This window comes from Grammomys surdaster, unplaced genomic scaffold (assembly GCF_004785775.1).
Source record: "Grammomys surdaster isolate TR1022 unplaced genomic scaffold, NIH_TR_1.0 125889, whole genome shotgun sequence".
Taxonomy (NCBI): domain Eukaryota; kingdom Metazoa; phylum Chordata; class Mammalia; order Rodentia; family Muridae; genus Grammomys; species Grammomys surdaster.
The window spans coordinates 3,252,609-3,273,086 of NW_021620714.1; the positions used below are offsets into that span (position 1 = coordinate 3,252,609).

The 20,478-nt window shown below is 43.2% G+C and overlaps 1 protein-coding gene across 2 annotated transcripts in view; it reads right to left on the reverse strand.

Moving 5' to 3' along the window:
- Positions 1-507: 507 nt before the first annotated feature.
- Slc12a8 (solute carrier family 12 member 8) overlaps positions 508-20,478 on the reverse strand; it is a 148,091-nt gene continuing 128,120 nt past the window's right edge. The window contains exons 9-12 of one of the 2 annotated variants that reach the window (XM_028752274.1): positions 18,794-18,891; positions 15,455-15,572; positions 6,094-6,154; positions 508-1,744 (exon numbers count right to left, since the gene is read on the reverse strand). In XM_028752274.1, the coding sequence (XP_028608107.1) occupies positions 1,582-1,744; positions 6,094-6,154; positions 15,455-15,572; positions 18,794-18,891 (440 nt within the window). In that variant the 3' untranslated portion in view covers positions 508-1,581. The remainder of the gene's footprint in view (positions 1,745-6,093; positions 6,155-15,454; positions 15,573-18,793; positions 18,892-20,478) is intronic. The other variant, XM_028752273.1, reaches the window with a different exon arrangement.

Sequence of the window (20,478 nt, forward strand, 5' to 3'; positions counted from 1 at the left end):
ATAAAGTGTGTCCACAGTATACCCAGGACTGACTTGTGTGTGGCATTGTTAAAGATGTGGAGCCCAACTCTTCCAAAACCTGGATGAGTCACTTTGAACATGTGTGGCAGGAAAGGATAGCACAGCGTCTCAGGAGAATGTATGGAAGAGTCTAAAGTCAGCCAGCAGTCCATCCTTCTATGCTCAGCCGTGGAACTGGAGCCTGGGTTAGGGGCTGAGCTTACTAGGAGGCCTGGCCCCCACTGCTAGATGCTTGTGATAGATCTAGCTCACAGGAGAACCAACAGTCCTGTCATCTCCTGCCATTCATGGCACAAGACAGCTACAAAGGTATCAGGGAGTCAGACTATGCATATTTTTGATATACTGCTAGGCAATTCATAGTAATTTCTCCCCCTACCCCATGATTAGGATCTTACTGTACAACCCAGATTGGCTTCAAACTTTTGATCCTCCTGTCTCCATCTCTCAAGTCATGGGATTCCAGGTGACTATCATGCCTGGTCATGGTATTTGACTTTTTAACTAAAAAACATTTCCCCAAACAGGAACAGCTTACAAACGCACATCCTCACTCATCCTGCATTCTCCTGCGAATTTATCTGCACGTATCCTTCACGACCGTGTATACAAACATAATGACTCATTGCAGAAGCGGCTGTAATAGCAAAATATCAGAACGAATCAAAATGCAGTCACATGAGGATGAGTACATAAAGTAAGGCACACTGAGACATCAAGACATAATGAGGAAACTGTGTTAGCATCTTCATGGAAATGCTTCCACGGTAGATAAACGGAGAGAGGGAAGCTGCAGAGTGTGTGCATACAGAGCTGCATTTGCAGATGGAAGGGGTACAATGAGAACCCCATTTCCCATCTGTAATGAGGTGGCTGAGGTGGCTGCGGTACATGTGAGAAGTAGTTGCCTCTGTGATGGGGGATGGGCACCAAGCAGATGAGAACCAGGGAGGAGAAGGTTTTTACCCAGCATATGATTATACTTTGTGGCTTGGAACCATGTGAGTGTAGTATACTTTAAAAAATAAATAAAACAGGAGAGGGGGCTGGAGAGATGACTCAGTGGTTAAGAGCACTGGCTGCTCTTCCAGAGGTCTTGAGTTCAATTCCCAGCAACCACATGGTAGCTCACAGCCATCTGTAATGGGATCTGATGCCCTCTTCTGGCATGTCTGAAAATAGCTACAGTGTATTTGAATACATAAACAAATAATTCTTTAAATGAATAATAAAAATAAAACAATAAAATTAAAAAGAAGTGTTTATTGTGGCCCTTAGAAAAAGAAATCTCATTTTGGTTCTCCACACTCGGTTGTCTTGGTGTCACCTGATCCTCCTGGTGGCCTGTGCGCTCTTCAGGTTTGGGACACATGGAAGCCATGGCCATACATGGTGTCTGGTTAGACATGCCACTTTAGACCAGAATGTGATTTTCAGTGTTCAAGGCTGTGGTGGGAAGACCAGTCTTGGGGTTTCTTATTGGTAGAAGCAACTTCTGAAGGTTCTGAGGTTTGGGCCCCCCATCTCCACAGCAGCTAAAAGGAGGGGTGTAGCAAGATCCTAGTAGGGAGGCATCAGCTGTTCCTGACTCAGGAAGGAGGAGTGGTGGAAGCGATCCCGGGCAGCAAAGTCTGCATTGTCCTGGGTAAGCTGAGTCATTGCCATGGCGACCTTGGCTGGGGATGGTGCCAAGATGATCTGCTCCCGGGCTGACCTCAGGCTCCTTCAGGGAGAGACACAGGAGGGGAGAAGGGAAGAAGAGGTGGAGATGAATTGTGGAAGCCAGTCGACCCCGATAGAGATACTGTGCAAATGTCAGCTGCACTAACACTTAGCGTGTCTTTAAATGTTTAAAATATAACTGTTGAGAACTACAGCAGTCTGTGAACTCAAAGTTGGAGATACAGTATCAGGTGAAGAGGGTAATATTGATCATTCTTAAGTGGAACACTATGAAACCATATCTTCCAATAAGGGATGCCCACACTAAGGACAGTTTTGTGAGAGTTCTATAACTTTTCTTTGTTCTCTTGTCAAATGAGACAATGGCGGGACAAAGCTACAGGCTGGAGAGGAGTGTAAAGAGAAACTGCTTGAGTTCATTAGAAAGAAAGTTGAGGTGTTACACCGGCTGCTGCAGGGGGGACAGGTATCAGAGATATCCCTACAGTCAACCCTGCAGACTACAAAACCACCCTTCTAGGCAAAATGTGTCTATGGTTGCAATAGTGGTGGGAAGGTTATGGGGGCTACCAGCTGCTTTTGGATTAGATTTCAGACCTGCTCCACAGAAAATAATTAAGACTTGGTACCATAAACCTGATAAAAAGTGATGTTGTCAAACTGCCTTCTAAACGACTATTGCTTATACACACAGACAGTGCTGCCCTCAACCTTAGCCAGAGAAGCTTCTCTCTGTAGTGGGCAGCAGTTAATACAGACACGAAACTGGTCAAAGTGCTGAGAATGAGTGTCTACTGATCATGGGTCCCACATGAGACATCCGCATCCATCCCTGTCACCAAGGCTGAAGGAACTCAAGGAAGAGGGGCAGAAAGGAGGAACAGAGAACAGGGAGGACTGCGAAATGCTGTCCGTTGGACACGGAATGGCCACTGCTCACGGCTCATGAGCGCATCTCATCTGTGGTTATTCACACACAATCAAGTCAGCAAGAGCAATCAAGATTCCAACTGGCAGCGCTAACTGGACTCCGTATTACTACACAAAAAGGAGAAGACATGAAACGGAAGGGAGGGGGTTGCAGGTGTCTGGGGGACGTGGTACACATGACCGAGGTGCATTGCTTATGAAACTATCAGGAGATAAATAAATAAAAGATATTCTATAGGAAGGAAGGAAGGAAGGAAGGCAGGGAGGGAGGAAGGGAGGGAGGGAGGGAGGGAGGGAGGGAGGGAGGGAGGAAGGAAGTCGAATGAGCAGTCATTTTTAGGGCACCAAGGTTACTCAGAAAGCAGCTAAGAGGTAAAGTGCCTATGCTTTGGGTACCAAAGTAGTAAAGACAAAGAGAAGCCCAGGCTCAGAGTCTACTGGCACCAGGCTCTGTACATCCTAGTGGGTACACTAGTGAATATCATGTTTGACATTGTGCCAGAGGAAGGTCTTAGATGCTGAAGAAGGCAGAGCTGTTTTCAGCTCTGTCCCTCATCATTTCATGGCCTCAGGATGCCTCTGGCTCCAAAGGCCTCTTTCGTCTCGCCCCTCCATGGCAGGTCCACAGCCTGCGAGGTGCTTGAGTTCCCACAGAGGCACAGATTTCTACTGAACATCTTCCCCCACTGAACATTTGACAACATGTTCTTTAGCAAAACAACAGTAGTGAGTTCCTTGCTGGGCCCGTAACGACCTCCTAAGCCCCAAAAGAATCAGCTACTTTACTCAGCATAATGCTCACGTGCTCAAATCAGGAATGTAAAACAAGATATAAAGAGTTATGTAAAAAGAGAGAGGCTGGGCCATACGTCTGTAGAACTGAAGCAGCAGCAGCTTCAGCCAACCCTGGCAAGTGTCAGGTCGCATGTATCTAAATCAGTTTGGTTCAAAGTTCCTGAAAACTGAATTTGCCACTATAAGGGTAGGACCTGTAAAACAGAAGTGGAAAAAAAAAGACAAAAACAAAAACACAACAACAATAAAAACCAGGAAGATCCACACATTCTTCTGGTTTTAGGGCAGTCAGCTTCCTAGAAGTGCTGCAGAACCCTTCTCTGGACAGTTGCTAGGGCTCCAGGTAAACCTCACAGAGTAACTGTGATGTACAGGTATAACAGAGAACAGAACATAGCCAAATCCTTCAACCCAAACACACTTAACTGTGACTCGCCTTTGGTTTGGAGGACGTTCTTGAAAAAGTCAAAATTACAGAGCAGAAAGCACAGCTACCAGTTTCTATTTTTTTTTTTTTTTTTTCGAGACAGGGTTTCTCTGTGTAGCCCGGGCTGTCCTGGAACTCACTCTGTAGACCAGGCTGGCCTCAAACTCAGAAATTCGCCTGCCTCTGCCTCCCAAGTGCTGGGACTAAAGGCGTGCACCACCACAGCCCGGCCCAGTTTCTATTTTTAAGGCACTACTTGGTCCTTCCCTGATCTAAATCATCACAAACCACACCCGGGGGCCATGGCGTAGCCAGCAAGTTTGATGCTGACTTGGCCAAGGCTCTACAATCCACTTCACTAGTCCAGAGCCACGCATTGAGCAAGGAGTTGTATGGACTAACTTCTGTCCAACCAAAGGGCTGCCTTTCCTAGGGACATCCTCCTAAAACAGTGCCCTGCAGTGACCTTGGAGGTGGCATTCCAGGAATTCAGAGTACAGCTGAAGGAACCCTGGTGAACCCTGTGGCCATTTTTTTTAGGCTTTCAAGCCAGAAATGACTAAATATATTCTCGTAAATCAGATTATGCCAAATATCCCCACCCACACATTTGAAGCTCAAAATTTTGTAGGCAGCTTCTATGCCAAACCTAATTCCACGTAATCTACTTTCTGTCAGTACTAGGTTGTGGAGGAAAAAAAAATCTATGTAAATATGCTATGATCTGAACCACCCAGCCTCATGCCTCAGACAAAATGGGAGGCAGAGGTTACCCCATATTTACCACAGCTCCAAGGACATGGACCAGCCAGTAATGCGGTTGAAAGCATTTTCAGGCTATTCTCCTCCTGCATCCCTGGGACCTCAGCTCTCTGATTCCTCCCTTTGTTTCCACGCCCCTATACCCTTTCCTTTGCCATCCCAAGCTTCAGTACCCAATTCTCACTTCTTGTGCCAACTTGAACAGATTGCCAGTATCTCAAAAAGGATGCTGGGGTGTGGGCCGGAGTCACGGCTCAGTGGTTAAGAGAAAGTACTACTTGTAGAGGACCTGAGTTCTCTTCCTAGCACCCAAGTTGGGCAGCCTGTAACTCCAGCTCCAGAGAGAGCTAACAACTCCAGTCTCCTAGGGTACCTGTGCATATACGTCCCTCTCAGATACACATAATTTAAAAAACAAAGCATGCTAGGGAATGCAGAGCTACAGTTCGGTGGACATGGAGTTTCAGTTCTGGAGATGAGTGATGGTAAAGGCTATATGACAATATGATTGTATTTAATACCATGAATATATCCTTACAGATAATTAAGAGGGGAAGACACAAAGAAAGAAAAAGGATTCTAAGCTTACAACTGGGATCAACGGGAACAGGTCCTTAAACTTAATTAGTAATGTCTGGGTGTGGAAAGTGCGGGTATTGGCAAGCACAAACTAGACATCTAGAGTTTCAAAATCAAACCATCAAAATGCAACCAAATAAACCCTGGTACCCAGCTTTGGCTTCATGCTGCTATTAAAAGGGGACAGAAGGCAGAAGTTCCCAGAACCCCGAGGCCTTAAAGGATGAGGAAGTCCTGGCTTCCTACTAGAGTGGGAAGGAGTCACAGGGAAGAGGCCACAGGGAATGTTGCCTTCCGTGTGTGTGAGCATGGTAGGCACACGGCAGCCCCCACAGCCTTTCATTTATGGTCATCCTTGGCTAGAGTGTCCGTCACCAGTGTGGTGATACCAACTACCTTTGGCCTGAGACAAGAAGCAGGAGATCCAGTTTCACGTTCCCTTGGGTTTTGATCTTGGGCATGATTAAGTATTGGTGGGAATGTGTCTTTGACTGTAAACTCACTGAGATCAACTCGGGTGACCTGTCACTTGGTAATCAGATTCTAGATGAAGGCTTGGCTCATGAGGAATGAGGGAGGACAGGAAGGGAAGAGGACATGAGCCTGTAGGAGGTTCTGAGGAGCTGAAGCTGGGAAAGAGATGTGGCAGAGCAAGAGGACCAAGTGCCTGGCACTGAGTCGGACGACCGTGATGGACAAGTGCCCGTACGGAATGTGGTGAGACAGTGAGTGCAGGGGACAGTGAGGAGCAAATGCCAACCTCCTCCTGGAGCTTCCCATTGTCAGGTCCCACACCACAAGCAAGGCCCAAGCACAGCTAGGAGCAAGACTACTCAGTACCTCCCAAGCCTCTGGGACACTCATCCCTACTTGTACCAGCCCCAGTGGGCACAGACCTGCAGGAGGGGACCAAGAAGGACTTCATCCATTGGAAAAAGCTGAAGTTTGATGCTGATCCTGCGAAGAAGGTACAGGCATAAGTTTTGAGGATTTTACAAAATTAGTCATCTTGAACCCCAGCTTCACCAGGGGCTTGCATACCCTTAAACAAACTCACAGACAGCTTTCCCATGTGTGTACATACACAAAACACGCACACTTTTCCACTCAAATCAAACAACACTGTGTCTTACAGCCTGGCAACAGCCTGACTTGTGCTCACATCCAGCTTCCAAACACTCATATCTAAACTACAAACATCTTAGGAGGAGACTGGGTGGAGCCTACTGTCAAGACAAGAGAAGATGACAGGCTGACTTTTGTCTCCAGAATGAACATACATTTCATGACAATCAGTCCTCCATTCACATCTGTGTGTGCTGAAGGCATGCTGTGAAATCGTCCACTCGGACCATACCCTGAGAACAGGGAACATGGCTTCTCATCCCTACAAACTCACAGGATTTAGCACTTAGGCAGTTTTAGAGTTCAGCACACAGAAGCAGCTGAAGGGAGGGTTTTGTCTGTTTCTATTACTGGCCAAATAACCTTTGCATAGGGCACACTGATATGAGTAAAAGTCAGCCTCAAATATACATATATAGTGAGATAGATATATTTATGTAATAATAATTCTACGGTATAATATTTATGTGATAATGTATATTTGTGGTTATTATATTGTTATATTGTATATTATATAATTATATATATTATCACCACATGGAAGCATGGCAGCAGGCAGGCAGGGGCATCTGGAGCAGCAAGCTGAGAGCTCATATCTTAAACCACAATCAGGAAGCTGAGAAATCAAACTGGGACCAGCATGTGGCTTTAAAATCTTGTGTGGCTTTAGAAACCTCAAAGTCCACACCTAGTGACACACTTCCCCCAGCAAGGCTACTCTTTCTTCCTTCCTTTCTTCCTTTCTTCCTTCCTTCCCTTCCTCCTTTCTTTTCTTTCTTTTTCTTAGGACTTATTTATTTTCAGGATTTTTTATTGGATATTTTATTTATTTACATTACAAATGTTATCCCCTTTCCTGATTTCCCCTATGGAAATCCCCTATCCCATCCTCACCCCCCCTTCCTTCTATGAGAGTGTTCCCCTACTCTACCTACTCCTGCCTCCCCGCCCTGACATTCCCCTACACTGGGGCATCGAGCCTTCACAGGACCAAGGACCTCTCCTCCCACTGATGCCCGACCGGGCCATCCTCTGCTACATATGCAGCTGGAGCCATGGGTCCCTCCATGTGTACTCTTTAATTGGTGGTTTAGTCCCTGGGAGCTCTGGGGCATCTGGTTGGTTGATATTGTTGATCTTCCTATGGGGTTACAAATCCCTTCAGCTCCTTCAGTCCTTTCTCTAACTCCTCCATTGGGGATCCCATGCTCAGTCCAACGGTTGGCTGTGAGCATCTGCCTCTGTATTTGTCAGGCTCTGGTAAATATATCAGGCTACACCTTCTAAACCTAACCCAAACAGAACCACCAACTGGGACCGAGTAGTCAAATGCCCAAGACTATGAGGGACACTTCATTCAAACCGCCACAATCTTGGCACAGTAAGGTATCTATAATCTACCCACCCCACCAAGGCCAGTTTTCACTCTAGCCCACACTGGCCTTGAATTTAATGGCCTTCCTTTCTCGGCATTCCAAGTGCTTAGCTTAAATTTTGTGTAACTTTGGAAAAATTAATCAAACATGTTTTTAAAAAGTACATTCCTCGACAGGCAGTGGTGGCGCACGCCTTTAATCCCAGCACTTGGGAGGCAGAGGCAGGCAGATTTCTTTTTTGAGTTCGAGGCCAGCCTGGTCTACAGAGTGAGTTCCAGGACAGCCAGGGCTACACAGAGAAACCCTGTCTTGAAAAACCAAAAAAACAAAACAAAACAAAACAACCCCAACATTCCTTAGTCAGGCATGGAAGTACACACCTTTAATCCCAGCACTTGGGAGGCTGAGGCAGGTGGATTTCTATGAGTTCAAGGCCAGCCTGGTCTACAGAGTGAGCGATAGGACAACTAAGGCTAACACAGAGAACCCTTATCTCAAAGAACCAGGAAAAAAAAAATCTCTCAATTGCATGAACAGATATAGTTGAAATTGACTGGTCAGATCCTGTTTAATGTATGAACAGGAAATCAGCAGTATTTTAAGATGCTTATGTTAAAATCTCATCTTGGTATCCTGTAGGGCTCCTGCTGTAAGACAGAACAAATATTACTGATCTGTCTTAGTGTATGTAATCTCGGAGAGGTGACTTCTAATATATTCAGGTAATATATGTTCTATAAGAAGCTACAAAATCAAAATAAGACAGCTATTAACTGATCTGACTTATATGATCACTTAAATTCTAAATTATCTAAATTATAGACACTGGCCTGGAATTTTATTTTATACTTTACTGTGATGAGATTTCTGGGAAAATATTTAAATTTCTTAAGGTAAAACAATTATTGATATAATCATTATGTTAATTTAAATATTCTATCTATGAAATTAAATTATATAGGACCTCTTCCTAGCATCACTGGTTTTCTAAGACATTATTTTTAGTACATGCTTTCACTTTAGATATCTAAAGTGCATTTCTGTAAAACTATATATACCATAAATCTGAAGACCTTTTTAGTTAGGACTTGATATTAATTACTTCTTTTTCCTTTTGAGATAGGGTCTTACTATGTATCTCTAGCTGGCCTAGAACTCACTACGTAGACTAGGCTGGCCCTGAACTCATAGCAATCTACCTGTGTCTGTCTCCTGGGTGTTGGAATTGAAGATATGTATCACTACATCTGGTGATATTAATTGCTTTATTTTAAATTGTAGAATCATAGAGTTTTCTGGAAACGGTCCCTTGTGTTTGTCTGTGTGTGTGCAGATTCCTGTGTGTTGCTAGGGACTGAACCCAGGACAGGACATTGGGCAGACTATGCAAGCACTCTAGTTCTCTAACACATCTTTTTATTTTATTTATTTATTTATTTATTTTTAATTTGTTGTTGTTGTTGTTTTTTAAGACAGGGTTTCTTTGTGTAGCCTTGGTTGTCCTAGAACTCACTCTGTAGACCAGGCTGCCTTGAACTCAGAAATCTACCTGCCTCTGCCTCTGCCTCCCAAGTGCTGGGATTAAAAGTGTGTGCCACCACTGCCCGGCAGTCTAACACATCTTTTAAAAATATTTCTTTTCATTTTTCACAATGTCTCTGTATGTGGGTGTGCTCACAGGAGTTCAGGACAGACGAGGACATTGAATCCCTCAGACCTGGAGTTGCAGGAGGTTGTGAACTGCCCCATATGGGTTCTGGAAGATGAACTTGGGCCTTCTGCAAGCATAGAAGGTGCTTTTAACTGCCAAGCCATTGTTCTAGTCCCTCTTCAACAGATCTTTGAAAAAATAATATTTTTATTAAATATTTAAGAATTTCATATAATGAATTTTGATCATATTCACTGTTCTCAACTCCTTCCAGATCCACTCACACTTTTAGTTTTCTTCTTCTTCAAACCCATTAACTTGTGTTGCCCACTGTTAATGGGAGTGTGGGTGACCCTGGAGTGTGGTCAACCTACTAGAGGTCACAGGATTAAAGAAAACTGGCTCTCAGGCTGGGTATGTTGGTGTATGCCTTTAATCCCCAAACTTGGGAGGCAGAGGTAGGTGGATCTCAGGGAATTCAAGGTCAGTCCTGTCTATGCATTGTAAATTCCAGGTCAGCCAGGGCTTTTTCCAAAAGAAAAAAAGACACAAGGGCTGTGGTGGCGCACGCCTTTAATCCCAGCACTTGGGAGGCAGAGGCAGGCGGATTTCTGAGTTCAAGGCCAGCCTGGTCTACAGAGTGAGTTCCAGGACAGCCAGGACTACATAGAGAAACCTTGTCTTGAAGAAAACAACAAGAACAACAACAACAACAAAAAATGACACAAATAAAAAACAAAATTTATTTTCCCTATCCCAGTAGCTTTCACATGTCATTGGCACCTTATCTAGTGGTGGAATTTTGTTTCTACCCCTGTCTGTCCACACTAGAATTTTGGCTGGTTGGGCTTGCATACAGTCTCGTGCATAGAGTCGCAAGCATTGTGAGGATGTTAGTGCAACTGCCCTGTTGTGTCTGGAAGAGACTATATTATCAACCACCTCTCTCTTACAGTCTTCCAGCCTCTGTCTAGAAAAGATTCTGAGCTTTGAAGTAAGAAGTAGGATATGTATGTCCCATTTAGGGATAATTACTCTACAGTCTCCTATTCTCTATATGGTGACTAGTTGAGGGTCTCTGTTAATTGCCAACTAGTTCAAGAAAAAAGTTTCTCTGATGAGGGCTGACAGGATCTTTGGGTGTAGCAGTAGGTCATTAGGAGTTGTTTTAGTACTTTGTCTATTTAGCAGTGTTAGGTTGTTCCCTGGGGCCTCTCCCTAACTTATCCATCCACAGGTTCTTGGCCCCATTACAGTTCCACAAGCAGGTTCCATCTCTTGGAGTGGACTTTAGGTTAATTAGAAGGTGATTGGTTACTCCCATGACATTTGTGCCATTATTGCCCTAGCGGGCATATCCTGAGGGGTCAGCTATTACTGTAGGTCACAGAGTTTGCAGCTGGGTGGGACTGATGGTACCTTTCTCTTCCAGTAGCCTGCATGACACCTTCCAGCACCGTGAAAGCTAGCCAGATTCAAGAGGGAAACAAAGAATAGTAGAAACCACCTATAATGTTTGAGGTTCTATGGGACCTCACTGGCCCATGGTTTAAAAAGAGGTATCCCATTCTGGTACCGGGGTTATTTTCTTGTGGCTTGTGGTATCTTGTTGGAGTATTATCCCGTCAAGGGCAATTCTATTTTAAACTATTTTATATGTCTATATGTATATTTTATGAAACTTCTACAATAGTAAGAATGTTTCTTTCAAAAGTGTTAGTTATCCTTCCCCATAATTTCTCATCTACCCTGCCCTCCCATCTCCTACTTCCTTTAATCCTTCCTGTTCTCTTATTCTCTCTTCCTCTTTTATATTGCTCTATTCTATGTCCCCTCTCTTAAAAGCACACCCCCAGTGGCCCCTTACTACTTTCCTAATCTCCATGGATATTTCAAATGAACCCCAAGAATCTAAAGAATTCAAGCTAGCATCCATATATAAGAAAAAACATGCAACATTTGTCTTTCTTAGTCTGGGTCACCTCACGATGATTCCAGTTCCATTCATTTACCTGTGCATTGCATAATTTCATCTTTAATGGCTGACTAATATTCCATTGTATGAATGTACAATGGCCTAGATGTCCATCAACAGATGAACAAGTAATGAAAATGGTACATTTATACAATGGAGTATTACTCAGCTGTTAATATACCTTTAAAATTGCTTTATTACAGAGATAAAAATTATGTGCTTTGCCTTGATGTCTCCCCCAGTGTTTATATGTGGGAACTTAATCTCTTATGTAAGACATGAGGATCCTTAGGTGGTTCAGCCATGGTGATTCTGTTCTCATAACCAGAGTGATACTCTATGGGACAGTGGACCATGGCAGAAAACTTGATAAGGATGAGTGAGTCCCAGGTACCTACCTGAGACAGTAGGTGTTTCCCTGGTCCCTACTAGATTCCTGGATCACACTTCCCATTTCTGTCACATAACCTAGAACAGAGTTCTCCATGCTAATGAGGTATCTAGAGACCCTGAGGGTTTAGCCAATAAGCTTCCCTTCCCAGACATTCCTTCCTGCAAAGGGTATTTAATCTCTGCTTCACCCTGAGGAGGTGGTGTGCACACATTTTCCATGATGAACAACCAATAAACAGTTTGGAACCAAGGACTGTCTTTTTCATCAAGAACTGCCATGGGGAGCATGGAGAAGGCCTTCGGACTACCGAAGGGCACTGTCTAAGCCTCCTGCAGAAGGCCCCTCTGCACTCTCAGACAACCACCACCAAGCTAAGGACAATCACCAATGAGCTAATGAGCTAAGCAGAAGTTCCTCTTCCTCCAGCCTGGGCTCATCATCAGCCAGCAGCCTCCCACCCCCCAACTCCATTCCCAACTCCACATGACCCAGTGGTATGCCTGGATATCCAGGAGTTTGGAGACCTAGACCCTGCCTCATTGCTGGTCTGTGGACCCCCAACACTTCGTTCCCAACTCCTCTGTGACATTTTCCAGTGGTAACTGGATGCCCAGGAGCTTGGGAACCCCAGCTTCGGCTACCCACATCCTAGGCTGTGCTTTTCCACCCCGAGCAGTGTCTCAGAGCTTCCCAAAGCCCAGCACCAATGGTGGCACAGTGTAAACGCAGGCTAGCATTCTTGGTTTCACTTCCCCAGCAGTGGGGCAAAACATAGACCCACAATGCTCTAAACTGGGAGTGAGTTATTTATCTAGGGAGTGGGTTCCAGTGCTGGGATTAAAGGTGTGCAGTGGGCCAGACGGTGGTGGCACACACCTTTAATCCCAGCACTTGGGAGGCAGAGGCAGGTGGATTTCTGAGTTCGAGGCCATCCTGGTCTACAGAGTGAGTTCCAGGATAGCCAGGGCCACACAGAGAAACCCTGTCTCGAAAAACCAAAAAAATAAATAAAATAAAATAAAATAAAATAAAATAAAATAAATAAATAAATAAAGGTGTGCAGGGCCACACTCAGCTATTTTCCCCTTGATATGTATAGACTCTCCAACGATATGTTTATTCCTGATTTTGGTCATTTGTATTTTACCTTATTCTGCTCAGTCTGGCCAGAAGTCTACTGATTCTACTGCTCTTCTGGCACAATGATTTGTTTCCCTGGTGTGAGAGTTTGTAAAAGAATGTCCTACATATGCACAAGGGTTTAGACACTTGGTCCCTAGCTGGTGGTGCTGTTGGGGGAGTTTAGGAAATGTAGCCTTGCTGGAGGGGATACATCACTAAGGGTGAGCTTTGAGGTTTTAGAATCTCCCTCCGTTCTTGGTACTCTCTTTCTGCTTTGTGCTTGTTGTTTAAGTATGAGCTCTCAGCAATCGTGCCTGCCTCCATGTCTACCACTTGTTGCCGTGATGGACTCTTACCCCCTGGAACCGTAAGCACAAATAGCCCTTCCTTCTGTAACTTGTCTTCTTCATGTGTTTTTCACAGCAACAGGAAAGTAACTAACATGGTTGATGTTCTCTCTCTCTCTCTCTCTCTCTCTCTCTCTCTCTCTCTCTCTCTCTCTGGTATCTATTTGATTTTTACTATGATATTTATTATGTCCTTGTCCCATCCCCACCCCTACTCCCCCCTCACTGCCACGTTGGATTTAATTTTCCTCCCCTCCTCTTCCTCCTCCTCCTCCTCTTCCTCCTTCTTTTCCTCTTCTTTTCTTTTTTCTTTTCTAATTTCTTAAGCTTAAAGCTGAGTTCAGAGGTCAGTATTTTGAAAACTTTCATTTTTGATGACATTAGCTATACCTTACAATTTTGATATTCTGCATTTTTTGGTTTCATTCAGCTCAAAATATTTTATCATTTTAGTTGTTTTCCTCTTTGAAACCTGCTGGTTTCTATAGTTTACTCACTGCTCTTACGTATTTAACGTTCTTCAGCATCTAAATATTTGCAAATTTTCCTGTTATCTTCCTGTTACTAATTTCTGATCACTTCCCCCTTTGGAGAAATATTTTATTCAATTGAGCTGAATGCTTTTAAATTTACTGAAATGTTTGTAATATCCTCGTGTTTCCTGTTACTGAAAAGAATGTGAATTCTACAGAGATTAGGACAAGCCTGTTGACAGTACTGCTCAAGCCTTCTATGGCCTTGCTAACCTTATTGCTACATGTGTCAACTATTGGGAGGCAGATGCTGAATCTATGTGGTATGATCTTTTCTATTTTTTCTTCATTCTATAAAATTCTGCTTCCATGTACTTCAAAGCTCTGTTTTGTTGTTTTTGTTGTTGTTGCTTTGTTCTGTTTTGTTCTGTTTGTTTTTGTTTGTTTGGTTGGTTGATTTTCTGAAACAGGGTTTCTCTATGTAGCCCTGGCTGCCCTGGAACTCACTCTATAAACCAGGCTGGCCTCAAACTTACAGAGATCTGCCTGCCTCTGCCTCCTGAGATTAAAGGCTTATATCACCACCACCTGGTTAAAGCTCTGTTTTTAAGGGCATGTTTATTATGTTTTCTTCATGAGTTTTCACCCTCATCTTTATCAAGTGACTCACTTGATCCTTGGCAACAGCCTTTCCTCTGAATCCTACCTTGATATTAATGTAGCCACTCTAGTGGCTATATTTTGATTGGAGTTAGCCTGGTATATATTTTCACATCCTTTTATTTTCAACCTATTTGTGTGTTTTTAAAAATATAAAACAGATTTCTTTAGCTGTGGATGTAGTTCAAGGACAAAGCACTTTCATAGTATACACGGGCCCTGAGTTTGATCTCCAACACTGCAAAAATAAATTCATCAATTAAAAGAAGTTTCTTGCAGACAGCATACAGTTGGGCCACTATCTTACTTAGCTACCATTTAATTATGGGTGTTAAGACTGTGATGATCAATATAGACAGGCTTACATAGATCACTGTAGTTCTTTGTGTAGCTCAGGCAGACCTAGAACCTGCTGTCTTTCCATTTTTGTTGCTCATAATCTCACATGTCATGTCTTTGTTTTATTTTTATCAGTAAATATTATATTTATTTTTTACTCTTTTCTGTCTTTGATATGCTTTAAATTTTAAATTATATTTACTTATTTTATTTATTCCATGTATTCACACACACACAAACACACACACACACACACACACACCTGCTACAGTATCTGTGTGGAGGTCAAAGGATAACTTTGACCTCAAAGGAGTCAGTTTCATCTTTCTACCATGTAAGTCAGAGGATCAAACTCAGGTTTTCAAGCTTCTCAGCAAATCCCTTTACCCACTGGGCCATCTCTCCAAGTTTTTGGTTTTTCTTTTCTTATACATTTTTTTAAAAACCTCTGTTGACTTATTAGGTGTAACTCTCCACTATATTATCTAGTAGTTGGCTCTGGGTTTATATCTTAAACTTAACCCACTCTATCTTCAAATGATATGATAGCATTCACTCATAGCACAGCAAGTGTATAATATTATGCTACATCAGCATACTTTATTTCAACATATTTTTATCTTTCTTGGCTCTTTCACTACTGATGCCATCCATTTTAGTTCTATAGGTCTTATACATATCAATTAATTGCTAGTGTATTTTATTTATAAGTTGGGTCTATGTCATATTTCAAAGTTCTTCTGTGAAAGCTAGAAAAAATAATGGAAATGGTAGCACAATGACTTAGCTACTTACCAAGGTAAAGGCCTGGACTGGCCTGACCAATGTAGAAATACACAAGGGCAGCAACACCCATGCTAGCTAGGGTATAGAGCCACTGGATCACAAACATGATGAGCAGTGATGCAAGAGCCTACAGACATGGATAGGAAGAGTAAGTCATGTAATGGTGCTGATAAGAACAGGAGGCTAGAACCTCAGGAGACAGTTCTGTAAAAGTCTGAATAATTGAAGCTTACTTATAATACAATCTTACAGTGGTAGTGTACTGATTGGGTTGTTTGTTGTCAACTTGTACTAGGGCCATCTGGGAATAGAGAACCCAACTGAGCTAATTCCCCCATCCAATTGGCCTCTAGGCATTTTTTAAAAAAAATATTGTTGATTGATGTGGAAGGGCCCAGCCCACTGCAGGTAGTACCCATCATGGCCTGGTGCTTCTGGGTTGTATAAGAAAGCAAGCTGGGCAAGCCATAGGGAGGAAACTAGTAAGCAGCATCCCTCCATGGCCTTACATCAACTACTGTATCCAGGGTCTTGCCTTGAGTTTTTGCCCTGACATCTTTTCATGGTGGACTATAAACTGTAAGATGAAATAAAGCCCTTCTTCCTCAAATTGTATTTGGTCATAGTGTTTATTGCAGCCAAAGAAAGCAAACTAAGATGGCTTGTGTTGGATGTTAACTTAACAGGATCTGGAATTGCCCAGGAACCAAGCCTGTAGGCATGTCTGTGAGGAATTTATTTAGATTAGGGTAGCCCTTGGGCATGGCTGTGAGAGATTATTTTGATTAGGTTTACTGAGGTGTTAAAATACAGTACAAAGGAAGGTGACACCATCACTGGGCTTGAGTCCTAGACTGAATGAAAAGGAGAAAGCCACTTGAGCACAGATCTTCTGCTTTCAGATTATAGATACAATGTGACTGCCTACTTCAAGCTCCTGCTGCAAGGATTCCCTGTCATAATGGATTCTACCCTCAATGAGCACAAATAAGCCTCTTTCCTCTTAAACTGCTTTTGTTAGAGTAACAAGACACCTAACTGTTATAGAAAATTGGTACCAGAAGTGGGGTTGCTGCTGTGATGAACCTGACCACATGGTTCTTAGCACTTTAGAACTGCTTCTACAGGTAGAATGTAGAAGTATCTGGAACTTTGTGATTGTAAAGCCTTTGAATACAGTAAGTAAAGAGTAGTGGGCCATTCTTCTAGGAGCTTGGAAGATCAGAATGCCAAAAGAAATGTAGACAGTGGAGACCTAGCTTCTGATGTTTTTGAAGGCAATGACATTTTAACCAATACTGTGGCTGTGGCTTCATTTTGCCCATGCCCTAAGGATGTAAGTGAAGTTGAATTTAAAGATGATAAATTAATTTGTTTGGTGGAGGAATTTTAAGACAGCAAAGCATTCAGGCTATAGTACGATGGCTTTCTGTGCATTTATTCAGGTGTACGGTGAAAAAGTACAAAGAGTTGAGAATAAAGGTAGAAATAAAGTGTGTTTGTCAAGAATAAGAGTTTGAACAGGTTGAACCCAAGGCACATGCTGAAAAAACTATTAAAGAGAAGCATTTTGCTTTGTAATGGAACAAGAGGCAATACCTCCTCAGGACAAGACTCAACCCATCAAAGGCTCCATTTTGGGAAAACACACATTTACTTGAAAGAATAGAGCATAAATTAAAATAGAGACTGCCACTGAAGCAGGTTCCCCATTCTCAAAAGCACATGCCTAGAGACTTGGTTTCCCAGGATTAGCACACAAAAGCTGATACAACTGTTGTTCAAGGAGGCCGGGCTGCCTCCCAAGCTGGCAGCAGAATTTGGCAGCATTATTCATGTGGTACTGGTTCCAAATGCATGAAAGATGCAAGACTAGGGGTGGGGTTGTTGTGTTGAACCACAGTTCCAGAGAGACGTTGGGACCTGTAAGTGTGTTGCAAGGTTGGAGCCTCTATACAGAGGCCTTGCCAGGTCATAGTGTGAAACTGTGAGAAGACGCCTAAGCTACAAGGAAGGGCCCAGGATACTGGAGATGCCGGAACCATGAGCTGTCTGTTGGGGAAAGCTATAGGTATAGAGTACAGCGGACCTGAGAATAAAAAGATTAAGTTCCCACAGGCAGAGGAGCTATCTGGGTAGAGCTATCCAAGCCTTTTTGAGCCCATATGCTTCTATAGCCCCAACATGGCAGACACGAAGCTGCAGGACTTGGTGTTTGCTTTGCTGGATTTTGATCTTGCTTTGTTCTGATCATTTTTTCCTAGGAGCCAATTCCCTCCTTTTGTAATGAAACTACTTATCCTGTGCCATCACATATCAGAAGTATGTAATTTGTTTTAATTTTGCAGGAGTTCAGGGTGAAGACTTTGACACTGGACTTTAAACACTGTTGAAACTGTGAAAGAATACAGGGCCTTTTGAGGTGAAGTAAACACATCCTACATTATGAAATGGTCAAAAGCATGAGATGACAAAGGGTGGAAAGTTATGGCTTTAAAGTTAGTGGTTTGGTTGTTAGACTGACAAGGGGTGGAATTGTGATGGTTAGTGTCAATTGTCAATTTTACAATCAGGATCTAGAACCGTGATTCTGGATTTTGGAATGAGAAAGTAACTATATACTTTCTCAAGCAAGTTTGGGGGGAAATATCCTTTTAAAAGTCACCCCCTTAATCAAAACCACCAACAAGCAGACGCTCTGTCTGTCTTAGTTACTTTTTCCTGTTGCTTTGATAAACTATTCTGACAAAAGCAGCTTAAAGAAGAGTTTATTTTGCCTCACAGAAGCTCATGGTCATAGTCCATCTTGGTGAGGAGTCACAACACTGGGAACCTGAGGCAGCCAGTTAGTTACACTGTACTCACAGTCCAGAGCAGAGAGTAAAGAATGCTTGTACAGATCATTTTCTCCTTTTTATCCAGTCCAGGATCCCAGCCTAAGGAAAGGTGCCACCCACAGTGGACAGTTCTTCCCACCTCAGTTGATCAAGATAAACCCCACAGATATGCCAAAAAGCCTGTCTCCCAGTCCATTCTAGGAGACATCTTGACATTTAAGATTAACTATCACATTATTTTAGTGCCCCATTCTTCCCTACAATCAACAAATTATCATGAAATCAGTAGCCCAGAGCTTATCCGATATGATTACTTGAATAGCAGATAATTGATTAAAATGAGTGGTTCATTAAATGTAAATCTTGCCATGGCAGTCTCACCTTAATTCCAATAAATCAAGCAACTCAATTATGTCGATGCTAATTAATACTTTTCCTTCCCCCAAATCACACACGCACACCCCTTCATCTGAGTTCTCAGGGACACTGTGATCAAGATGAAATTACTCACCCCTAACAGGGAGACCCAGGGGTTACACATGCAAGCATAGAGAGCACTTGGTCTCCTCTGGATCTCTTGTTCCTGAAGTCTGCATTTCAGAAAGAAATCTAAAAAAATGAGTTAGCCACATCCTTTATTGGTAACTTACTACTAACCCTCCTCTATTTTTATAAGTAAATACCTACACACTCATGTCCCCTGATTTTGTGAATCAGCCTAGAGCTAGCTCCTATTACTTTGCTCACAGAGAAGAAAGGATGAAGGACTTCTGGTCTCACACCAGCACAGACCTGAAAAGAATAGGAAGAAAGGCCAGAGTAGAACTGGGAGCCGCCCCAGTCTACTGCACATTTGTCTGTATCTGTCATTTGGAGGAACCCCAAGTCTGGATCTTCCCTCTCTTTCAGATGGAGGGGGTCAGAAGAGGGGAGCTGGACACCTGGTGTTTGGGTCGTGGTGTGACCACTGAAACTGATGGGCCAGGTTGGCTTTTGTCTACAACAGGATAGTTTTTGCTGCCATCTAACTTCTGGTAATTTAAGTTAGCTTAGGCTGGTCTCAGATATAGACCAGAAGCTGACAAAGGGATCTGAGCACTAATGCATACACATCCCACCCCCTTCGTCATGGGTTTCAGGGACACTGGGGCTTCTCGGAGTTGCATGTTTTATTTAGCTCTGCTGTCTCAGTTTACATGATTCCAGACATGCTCAATTTAACCACGAGAATCCATATAGCTTGTTTAACAATGTGCTCTGCTCATCAAGCGTGTCACGCATGGTGAGTCAGACACCTGAGAATGCTGGACTCTGCTGTGGGCTTCTGCCTTATTTTGACACTGAACTTCCATAGCTAGCTGCTCAGGAGATGTATCAACTCCTTCAACTCTTTCCAGTATCAAATTCCTTCTTCAGCCAAAGTACCTTGAATGCACCAGCTCCTCTCTCAGACCTTCCTCATCCATGTCCTGGTCCTATCTTATTTATCCGTTTTCTCCTTTCCTTGGGCTGCTTCTGATGGGTAGAAGGTCTCTGGAATCCTGCTGGGATGCACTTCTCAGAGATCCCTTATCCCTCTGCTTGCCTGCCATCCACCCTTCAGGTCATAGACAATATCACTGCTTCACAAAAGTTCTCCCTACCACTCAAACCTAAATCCTCACACTGGTCATGTTTCCTTTGTCCCATCTCCTTTTTTTTTCCACAGAATTTACTATCACACGCATCTGAATTTGCATATACCTATTTATACGTTTCTAAGCCCCCTGGTGTACATCTGCAGGATCCTTATTGATCTTGAGACTCCGGGTTATAGCTGGCAATCATATGCATTTCAGTGCAAATCTGCTCTTTTCTCTGGGCCCTGTGCCTTTTATACAGCCTCTGTATAGCTGTTCTAGTAGAATCTGTAATCGCAGAGCTCAAGAAGCTAAGGCACATGGATCACAAATTCTAGGCCAGCCTGGGCTACCCAAAGACACTATGTCTTAAAATAAAAACCCAAACCAAACTACATGGAAGCAGAGGTAGCCCCTCTGAAGCATATCAGATTAACCACATTACTTTATACCTAGACTAGTATGGTTGAACATGAAAGGTCCCTACAAGCTCATGTACTGGGGGCTTACTTGCCTGCTGATGTATTTTCATGGAAAGCAATTGGATCATGAGAGCCATGACGTCATAAGTGGACTA